Raw genomic sequence first — 11,074 nt, forward strand, 5'->3', positions numbered from 1 at the left:
ATTAAAAATAAGGTAGAAATTTTCTTGGGCTATAGTGGTTTTTATTTGAGATAGCTGAATAAAAACATATCACTGGATGATACAAGTAACTCTTAAGATGTACTTTTTTAAAAAGATTTTATTTATTTATTTTTAGAGAGAGGGTAAGGGAGGGAGAAAATGAAGGAGAGAAATATCCAATGTGAGAGAGAAACATCGACTGGTTGCCTCTCATGTGCTCCCAGACGGGACCAAACCTGCAACCCAGGCATGCTCAAGCAGGAATCGAACTGGCGACCTTTCTCTTTGAGGGACAATGCCCAACCAAATGAGCCACACTGGTCAGGGCTTGAGATACACATTTTACTTATAAACAACATATTATTTAAATGCCTACTTCTTAACGGAAACTGAGTTTATTAGTTTAAAGTTTTACTTTAACAGTAAATTAACAAGCTCTAGTGAAGGAGTTCTTGATATATTTTTGAGATTTATAAAAAATTAATATACCCTAAAGAATTGAAGTGCCTTTGTTTCTTTTACCTATGATGAATAAACAATGGATGTGCGATGACTTCTGCATGCAAAAATTAAGCCTTCACTGTCGACTTAACTTCAGTTAATACTTAAATGGCCAATTCTCTGTGCTTGATTTAATTTAAAACTACAAATCGTACAATTGATATGTATTAGCTCTTGAGGTGCTGAGAGCATTTGGTCACATTCAGTCCATAGAAAGACTGATGTTACCAATCCCAGAGTTAAAATATTCCAATCCCCATAGTAATTAATTCATTCCTAAAATTAAAATTTAAAACATTAAACTTAAGTTAAATGTGCAGTAAAATAGACCAGCTTTCCTAAGCACCTAATTCATTCTTTAAGAAGAATGCACACAGATATTACATCTTTCAAATTAATTTGCACTACGTGTAGATTAATATTTGTGTTTCTTTTTTAGATGTAAGCTTCTACTTTGGTGGTATAGTTTTCTGGACAAACTAGCAGTACATCAATTTAACTAAACACTTTGTCCCCTTTGGCTGTGGCCTAATTTTTTGGACTGGGAAAGACATTAAAAACTTTGTTGATCTCCATGTGACCATATACAATTGTGTTTGTCATCATAGCTTTCTTTCCGTGGTTCTTACGCAGAAGTCCCTTTTCCCTGTTTAGAGTATTTGGATTAAAATAGAAAGTATGAGGCCAGTATAATTGGAGACTGTTCTAAAAATTATTTTTAAAACTTGTAATCAGGATATAGAATGCACTGCTACTGTTATATGTTAAGCAATTCATAATGTTTAGAATTTTATGGTAAACAGCCCTCATTTAGCAGTTTTCTTTAAATAATGTAGTTAATCCATCTACAAAAGTCTCAGTTTCAGCTCCACTTGTCCATCCTGGAAATTCACTGGACAGTGTTGTCATTGAAGGGAGAACTCAAGATTCCAGTCTCTTCACCTGACTTTTTTCGAGATGTATATGTATTTGGGGTTTTGTTTTTTTAAAAAACAAAGGTTAAAATCCTTTTTGTACCACTATTCTCCTCACTTCCCCCTCAGGGTTGGAGTGGGAGGGGTGGGGATCAGTGCTACTTCATAAAGCATCTGGTCTCCCTAAGTTAAACAACTTAAATTTAACTTTAGGTTTTGATTAATTCTATGACTAGCAAAGTAAAATGATTGCACTAATACAAGTACCTAAGTTTTTCATCATGTCCTCTAATTGCTAATTTAATTTTTTTAACTTCTAATTCCATTACAAAACTGACTGTAAAGAACAAACCAGGATTCAAGCCATATTTTAAAACTGCATCCCCAGTTTTAGTCAGGCAATCTGATGTCTGTTTTAAAAAGAAATTCTTAAGTAAAGCTCATAATTTCAAACTTCTTGCACATGGCTGTCCCAATAAATTATTATTAGCAATGAAACAGACTGTAAAGAAGTTGTGTTTTGCAATGCAGAGAGTGGAGGATGCTTTTTATACATTGGTGAGAGAGATCCGACAATACAGATTGAAAAAAATCAGCAAAGAAGAAAAGACTCCTGGCTGTGTGAAAATTAAAAAATGCATTGTAATGTAATCTGGTAAGTTCAGCATATTAATTTTGGCAGAAAGCAGATGTCTTTCAAAGGTAACAAAGTAGCAACCACTTTAGAACTACATAGGTGTGGGTTTTTAATTTGAAATACTAAAAGAAACCCCAGAGGGAGGTGGGTGGGGAGGGACAGGTGAAAATGGTGAAGGGGAATAAGAGGTAAAAAAATAAATTAAAAATTTCCAGGAAGAATTAAAAAAAAATTAAATGTCTTTTAAAAAGAAATCTGTAGTTTGTTTCCATAATTGGTATATTTTTATTTTTAAATAAAAATATTGGTATATTTTTATTTATGGGTATTAATTTTACTTGAGGCAGTTTTGATGGCTGTGGACTAATCTAGATTTGTCACAGGGTCTAGAAAGAAAAAATACTAAGAAACCGTATAGAGTAATAAGACTGAATGGCCCAGAAGGTGGAAAAGGGCCACTCTTAACAATTCTAACTCATTGGTGTCAACATCACTTTTTACCCAAGTCAAAACCTGGGAGTCTTTGGATGATGACCCCTTCATACTTCTTTTTCACCCCCATGTGGCGACAACCACAAATTCTTATGATGTTACATTCTAACTTTTTCCACATCATAAGTTCAGGCCTCTTTGGTTTCTTCCTGGGACTATTAAAACCTCTTATTTGGTTTACATGTTGCTGCCTTCCTTCACAGTTCAGCCAGAGAGACATACTTAAATATCATTCTCTTATCTTTAAATCCAGTCACTGACTTCCTGTTAACTATGGAATGAAATCTCATATTTCGTAGCATGCTACAGATGGCTCTTAACATCTTCTTACCCTGCAGCCTTTGGCCTTAGCTCTAAAAACTCCTTGAAAATGTTTTTGTCCTTATGTAAATGAACACCCTGTATTTTTCTTATCTTCCCTCAAGGCTTGGCTGTTGCTCTTGTTTGGAATAATAGTATTCTTATCCTCTAGTCTTAATTAATCAACACTCATTCATGATTCTCTAATCTGTTCTCTAAGAATCTTTAATCCCTTAGACTTCTAAGTATAATGCCCTTGTATATTCCCAGTATAATGTTTTTAACTGTTATGCACTTACCCTGTTATATTGAAATAACCTCTTTTATATTTGATTGCTGTACAGTAAAACCTTAGAGAGCCAGAATCATATATTTTTAATTTTTGCATAACCATGGCCTAATGAGGTTCCTGGCACTTAATAGCTGTCCAATTGGATTTTATTGTATGAAATTTCTCAATTTCCTTTCTTAAATCAACCCATCTTAAATTTGGTCTTGCTCAGAAAACATTTTACTCAATAGATGCCATAAACTTTATACCAAAGCTTAAGATTTTGATGTATGTTGTTTGTAATAAATAATGTTCTGTGAGAATGTGAGATAAAATTGTAAGTTATTATTTATTGTGCGGATTAAACTAAAGGTAGTTAGTCTTTATTTTATGAATTTAAGGTCAGAAATAATGTGGCTCCCAAAAGTATAACATATATATCGGAATAGATTTTGTTCCAAAAGATACTGTGTAGTCTAGTACTAATCTAAACTCAGAAGAGGAAAGAAAACATGACTGGCATCAGTTTTTATTGAGATTTATGAACTCTTGATATTTTTTAGTATCATTATCTAAAGAATATATTAATTTAGAAGGTGTGGTAAAATTTAACTATTGCAGTGCAATTTGAAAAGTCAAACTTCTTACAGTAACTGTGACCAGATTCAAGTGATTAAGTTTTATTTTTAATTAAATTTAATTTAGTTTTAATTTTTTATTTTCTCCCCATTATCTTACTATTAGATGATTTTTTTTAAGTAGAACTACTTAGAATAAGTTTTGTGCTTTAATTTTTATTTAAACAAAGATGGAATCAGATGCTTTTCTAAAATACCTCATTTGTGCAAACTGTATTTTCAATGCCTCTGTATTGTGAGTGTGAGATAATGGGGCACGATGAGTTGAATCCTTGTTTTTTTCAGTGGACATGGATGGCAACAAAAAAGTGTACTTGGGTAATACTTAACATTTTAAATGAAAATATTTTTACAAAATTAATTTTACAGTGATAAATAGATACCAGTTAGTTTTCTTAGTTCAAAAATGGATGAGTTTAAACGAAATAACTACTAGGATACTACTTTTGTCTTATATATGTGTGTATGAGAATGACTAGTTCCCATATAAAAAACGGCATTTACTGCTTTGTTTTGATTAATTGTAACATTTCCCTAATCATTGAAATTATTTAATTTTAGTAAGATTAGATAGAAAGGAAAATTCAGTGCAATATGAACCTAAAGTATTTGTTAGAATCCTAGAAGAAGATAATGTTAACAGATTTGGGTTTTGTTGTCTCCTAAATACTTGCATTGTTTTCAACGTAAAATGTGTTCTTCTCAGCCCTGGCTGGTGTAGCTTAGTGGATTGAGTCCAAGCTTGCAAATCAAAGTGTCGCTGGTTTGATCCCCAGTAAGGGCACATGCCTGGGTTGCGGGCAGTGTCCTCAGTAGGGGGTGCACGAGAGGCAACCACACATTGATGTTTCTCTCCCTCTTTCTCCTTCCCTTCTCCTGTCTCTAAATCTAAATAAATAAAATAATTTTTTTTAAATGTGTTTCTGTATCCATCTTGTGGCTTTTCCTTTCATCTGCTTTACTATTTTAGTACCATTGATATTTTTCTTCATTATAAAAGTTGAAATAGAGTAGACTGTGTATGGATATGTGATCAAAGAATTTGTGACGGTTAAGTGAGGTGGATTAGATCCTCTTTTAAGTATTCCGTTCTAAGGGTTTATGATTATAAATTAGGGGATGGTGAGCTACAAAATTATTTTTTATATCATTAGAAGTTTTTGCTGTGTATTAAGATGAGCATGAAGGTTTATATATATTAAGCTTTGATTATATTGCTGATAAATTGTCTTATCACATTTCCTCACTACTTTGGGTGAAACAAAACATATTGTATCAGTAATGGTATCACAGTGTGGGGAGCATTCAGGGAGTGCAGCTTGGCAGCTTTATTGAGGAGCTTTTAATTATTGGTATTCAAATCAATAATGCTGGTTTTTATCTTACTAATATGTGTTTAAATGTGAGCGGGCCTCATTACTGTTCTGTTCACTTTTAAAATATTGGTAATACTTTTTGAATTTTAGATCTGTTACGAAAATTAGATAAATGTAACTTGAAAGTGCCCTCATTTAATTTTGCTTTGATTTTGAAATACTAATTTTGGAAGATTTTAGTAATACAATAAAGGAGAAATATCAGTTAAATTTTAAAATATTTTAAAATAATGTAACAAATGTGTTTATATGAATATCAGCAGAGATGGCTGAAATGAGTAAAAGCCCCATTTTCATTGTTCTTAAAGTGATGATTTGTACTTCATTTGTTGGGTATTTGTTCCTAGGACTCCCTCTAGTGTCTAGGTTTAAAAATACCAGTATGTTAACAAGCTTTTAAAAATAACTACTGAGGTGAAGAGATTTTAAAGTATATTGAGGATTACATATTTCTTTAATTTTTTAAATTTTACTTTTATATTTAATTGCTCTAACAGGGACATGAGAAGAGTTGACATGCAGAGACTTGGTATTATTTCCGTATTGCACAGTTAAACTCTGTCCTGCCATATTCAGAGTGCCACTTTCACATTATGAATTATTAGGTTGAAAATTTTTCTCTTTTATAATCACTTTCATCCAGTACTGATTTAGATACATTGCTTTGATCACACATGGATGTTGGCCAAATGGATCACAATGACCAAATGGATATTTCTTTGAAGATGAAGCATTTGCTTTATATGGCAAACTTTTGAATACTTAATATACTAAAAAAACCCTAAAATAATAATAAAAGGGAATCTTCTCTAAATTGGTAAATTACACCACTATTTGAATAATTTAGCCCCATTCTCCACAAATCAGTATTACATTTCTCAAAAGTAGTGTCTTGTGTTGGGGTTACTTTAAATTTCTTACTTAAATGATTGAGTATAATTGAAACCAGTGCCTTAACATGCCTGTATATTTTTTATTTGAACACACCTGTATAATATTTGAAACACTGGAAATATATTCAAATACTGTTCCTTTCTTGGTAATTATCTAAATCTAATGATTTTAAATAACTATTGAAACAGCATAAATATTATTACTGTATGTATGAAATAGTTTATACTTGCATGGCTTAATATCTAATGTCTAGAAACTTAGGCATAATTAAGTGTAAACACATATTCACACACATGCATATGGATTTTGGTTAACAAGGTGTGCTAATATGTAAAAATTGGTAGCAAATTAAGTTCTGGGAAAATGTCATTTGTGAAGCTTATGTAAGATTCTGTGCCATTACTTTTCATTGCCTTTGGGTAAAGTCAGTGTTCCCTATATTATTGACAAAATATCCATGAAGAAGACATTAAAGGAGCATAAAAGTGTGATAAATATTCACTTGCCTGAAGAAAAATGTAAAGTGTCCTCATTCTTTCTCAGTATTGATGTTTCCATTAGTTTATCTGTATACCTCAAATCATCATATATATTCCCATTTTAATATTTGTTATATATTTCAGGGTGTTGACGATGCCTTCTATACATTAGTTCGAGAAATTCGAAAACATAAAGAAAAGATGAGCAAAGATGGTAAAAAGAAGAAAAAGAAGTCAAAGACAAAGTGTGTAATTATGTAAATACAATTTGTACTTTTTTCTTAAGGCATACTTAAGTGGTAATTTTTGTACATTACACTAAATTATTAGCATTTGTTCTAGCATTACCTAATTTACTTTCTGCTCCATCCAAACTGTTAGCTTTTATCCTGAATGCTTATTTTAAAATGACAGTGGAAACTTTTTTTCCTCCTAAGTGCCAGTATTCCCTGAGTTTTGGTTTTTGAACTAGCAATGCCTGTGAAAAAGAAATTGAATACCTGAGATTTATTTCTTGGGGTTTTTGGTGCATGCAGTTGATTACTTCCTATTTTTCTTACCAATTGTGAACTTTGGTGTGAAACAAATTAATGAAGCTTTTGAATCCTCCCTATTCTGTTTTATTTAATCACATATATACTAATTATAACTTCAGTTGAGATTTCACTGTTGGTTTTACAGAAACATTGAGGTAACATGAATTTCTGAGCTTCCTGTAGGTTCTTCTTATAGGCGTCACGTCCTCTAGTTTTAGCCACCTCTAATGAATGTAAATTTACTGTTCATAAAGGTTTTCTTCCTCTTTCCACTGCTGTTTGTTATAGTCATGTTCCCCCAAATATTATATTTTTTCTATAAAAGGAAAAAATGGAAAAAAAGGGCAATGGAAAATTATTAAAAGGCCATTTACTTTCCATATGAGGTAAATTCCTATAATAATCTGAATAACTTTTTCTGTTAATGGAGATCTGGTATGTAATGAGGATTATAGCAACCATTTGTGGGCTATATTTACATGCTACTAAATTTTTGTAATAATTTAAAACATTTTAACGTGTAAAAGTTCTCATAGGAATTAAATGTAGTCCCCATGTGTCAGATTGCTGTTTCCTAGAATAACTTTAAACCTTTTCTTGAACTTCAGTCTTTAAAAATAGTTTTAATGCTGGTATTAAAGATTATTTGAGCCAGTTAGCTTAGTAGGTGTTAAGAAAGACCAAGTTGAAGTCCTGTGTGAACCCGTGAGCTTCATTGTGAGTTTCACAGTGTGGAGAGCATCTCTATGGTCTTCCTGTGTTGTCAAGCATTGGTTGGTCAAAAATGGGGACTGGGAGAGATTTGGCTTGCTCAGCAAGATACGTTCTCACTGTGTGGTGGTTCTGCTTACAGATCAAGAACATCACTTAAAAAAAAACCAAACAACTTTTAAAAAAAATTATTTTAAATGAGATTTTGGGGTGGGGATGGGGAAGACTAATTTTTTTAAACAATGAAGGGAAAAAGTTTCAGAGCCTCTAGTATTGGCTAGTCCTCTTAACACCGCTAAAGTAATATTTCATAAAATTTTCCAAGTCTGGTCCATATTTTAAGAATACCTAATGCTTAAAACTAGGTAAATTTACAAAATGATTATTTCAATACATTTAAAATTGTCCTTATTTTAAGATACTTGTAGTGAGAAGGTATGTTGACGTGAAAATAATCACTGGACTAGGAGGAAAGTGACTTAGATTCTGGTGTCTTTTACAACTCCAATTTTGGGCAAATCACTTATCCATTTCTTTATGTTAAAATAAGTCATCTCAAGGCTATAGCTAGCATTACAATTACGTGATTTACATTCAGTTTACATAAAAATATGCCTATTTGTCAATCTCAGCACAATTTAACTTCTGAACTGTGTTACCATCTTCAGTGCCAGTCTTAGGCAAAATTGTACAAGAGGTGAAGTTTATTTTTGAATTTCCTTTCTCAATATTTAACACCCTTTTCCTATACAAGTGTCATCTTGCCAGCCTACCTTTCTGTATGACCCACAACTTGATGCTGTTCCTTTGAATATGTCTAATTGCCCTGCACTCAAGATTTACTGCTGCTTTAGATATCTCCTTGAAGACTTCCCATCAAGTCACATGAAAATGCCCTACATCTTATTTCCTCAGGCTCAACCTGACCTGACAGATACTACCATGAGATTGGGCCTAATGGCTAATTTTGAGGTGTTGGCTGTAGCAATTTAACATTGATCCTTTGAATATTATGTTTGCTGCCTGGTCCATTAGTGCCTATGTAGGTATTTTCATATCTTCTATGAGTAGATAGAACCCTGTCCAGTGGAAGAATTTAATAAGGGTAGTGCTGAAAGAATTCCTTAGATAATGTGTAATTAGGACTATCCCTGGTAACAGTGACATATTGCATTGTTTTAATAATTAAATCTTACAATGAAAAATACTTTAAAATTTAATTCATGAAGCTTACCTTTTAGCATGGTTCATTAATTACACACACTTGCGTGCCCACTAAATGCCAGGCACTACACAAGGCACTGGAGATACTATGGTAAAGGGGACTTAATCCCTTTCCTAAAGTAGTAGTGCTTATATTCTCAAGTGGTCTGATATCCTCCTGAGGCATTTGGCACATGACCCAGAGATAACATATGCATATTTTAGTTTTGTAAGGGAGTTGGTCTCTCTAAGGTTTCTTCCATTTCTGGAGTAATTGTTTTGCTCTGATTCCATTGTAACTGGTTAATAAAGCTACTTTGTATAAATTACTTTTATTTCATTGTTTTAAAGGAGGAAACTTGATTATATATTTTTTTATTTGGCATAATTGTGTGATTCTATTGGGACAATTATAGTATACATTAAGTTGTATGACATAATATATTAAAATTCCCAAGTGTATAATATTCTGGTTGGTCTCTTTGTATAAGTAATTAAAATGGACTTTTAAAATGAAATACTGACTTCTAAAAGTTATGTTTATCTAAGTACGAACAAACAGATGCCTGAACTAATTTGCAGAAAAGGAAATATCTGTGTAGAAGTCATTATGATTTCTGAAATGCGTTGCTAAACTACAGGTTTATGGAATATCATGTAGGTGGCATGTTAAGAATTACATAGAACCTCTTCTTGTTTCTACCCAAGAGAAGGAAATGGCCAGGCTTTAAGAACAGCACTGCATGATTGAGGGAGGGAATTTTAGGGTTCTTGCATTTTTGACATAGCTGGACAATTATTTTTTAAGCAGTGGTAATTATCCCTTATTATATGAATTTTAAATGATTTGACGAAAGGTTTGTTTTCATAGAGATTTTAAAAGGGGAGAAATGATCTTAGAAGTAACATAAATATTGTTTAATTATTACAGTCTTAAGGATAAATATCCTTGTTGAAATTGAAAAAATGCTAAATTACATAGTCTTAGACATTAACATGTTTGTGGAACAATGTAGCAAAAGTCTGTAGTATAATTGGAGTGGATATTCCCAATTAGGAATTCTAGGCTCTATTTTAACTGAGTCACACTGCATAGGAATTTAGAACCTAACTTGCATAGGTTATCAAAACCTTTGCCACCTGCACAATTTTGTCCTAGTATATAAGGAAATCTTGTGAGGCATGTTAAGTTGCAGTTTGCACAAATTCATCTCATTTGTATTCTAGTGACTTTTCTTCTAGTCATTTTTTTCCTAAACAATATACAGTTTTTTTTGTAGGCAATAAAACTCATTTACATTTGTCAAAAAGTAATAATTTCTTGATAATTATGTATTAATGATTTTTAAAAACCTATCAGTTACTATAAAACTAAATTTATATTTAATAACTTCCGTGTTAATATTGGGTAGCATGAAATCTGTTTTGATAAATTCAACAGCATACAACTGGTAGCTGCAAATTCTTTCAGAAAATGAAAATTACTTTCTACAGTTAATTCACATCAGTTCTTAAAACACAGTCATAACTAGATTAATACTTGTTTTAGTTTAATAGTTTTAAGTGCCTGTTTGAGATGATGCTAGGTAATTTAGATGAATTTAGAGAAAACAGTTATTACCTACAGAAATGTTGGTTACAGAGGGTCCACCTCCCCATAGAGCTAAATGGGTTATGTAATGTTTTATCCAAAAGTTTCCAGTTCCACTGTCTTGTGTTTTCATGTTGAAAATACTTCTGCATTTTTCCTTTGAGTGCCAATTTCTTACTAGTACTATTTCTTAATGTAATATGTTTACCTGGAATGTATTTTAACTATTTTTGTATAGTGTAAACTGAAACATGCACATTTTGTACATTGTGCTCTTTTTGTGGGACATACGCAGTGTGATCCAGTTTGTTTTCCATCATTTGGTTGCGCTGACCTAGGAATGTTGGTCATATCAAACATTACATTTAAAAATGACCACTCTTTTCATTAAAATTAACTTTTAAATGTTTATAGGAGTATGTGCTGTGAAGTGATCTGAAATTTGTAATATTTTTGTCATGAACTGTACTGCTCCTAATTATTGTAATGTAATAAAAAGTTACGGTGTCTATGACAGTGTGTATTTCTTCA

At 32.1% G+C, this 11,074-nt stretch overlaps 1 protein-coding gene across 4 annotated transcripts in view; it reads left to right on the top strand.

Moving 5' to 3' along the window:
* KRAS (KRAS proto-oncogene, GTPase) overlaps nucleotides 1-11,054 on the top strand; it is a 39,557-nt gene extending 28,503 nt beyond the window's left edge. For 2 of the 4 annotated variants that reach the window (XM_053921714.1, XM_053921713.2), the window contains exons 5-6: nucleotides 1,947-2,070; nucleotides 6,647-11,054. In XM_053921714.1, coding sequence (XP_053777689.1) covers nucleotides 1,947-2,066 — 120 coding nt within the window. In that variant the 3' untranslated portion in view covers nucleotides 2,067-2,070; nucleotides 6,647-11,054. Of the gene's footprint in view, nucleotides 1-1,946; nucleotides 2,071-2,435; nucleotides 2,437-6,646 lie in introns of all 4 variants that reach the window. The other 2 variants (XM_053921715.1, XM_024575454.3) reach the window with 2 other exon arrangements.
* The last annotated feature ends 20 nt before the right edge of the window (nucleotides 11,055-11,074 follow it).

The sequence above is a fragment of the Desmodus rotundus genome, chromosome 3, assembly GCF_022682495.2.
Source record: "Desmodus rotundus isolate HL8 chromosome 3, HLdesRot8A.1, whole genome shotgun sequence".
Classification (NCBI taxonomy): domain Eukaryota; kingdom Metazoa; phylum Chordata; class Mammalia; order Chiroptera; family Phyllostomidae; genus Desmodus; species Desmodus rotundus.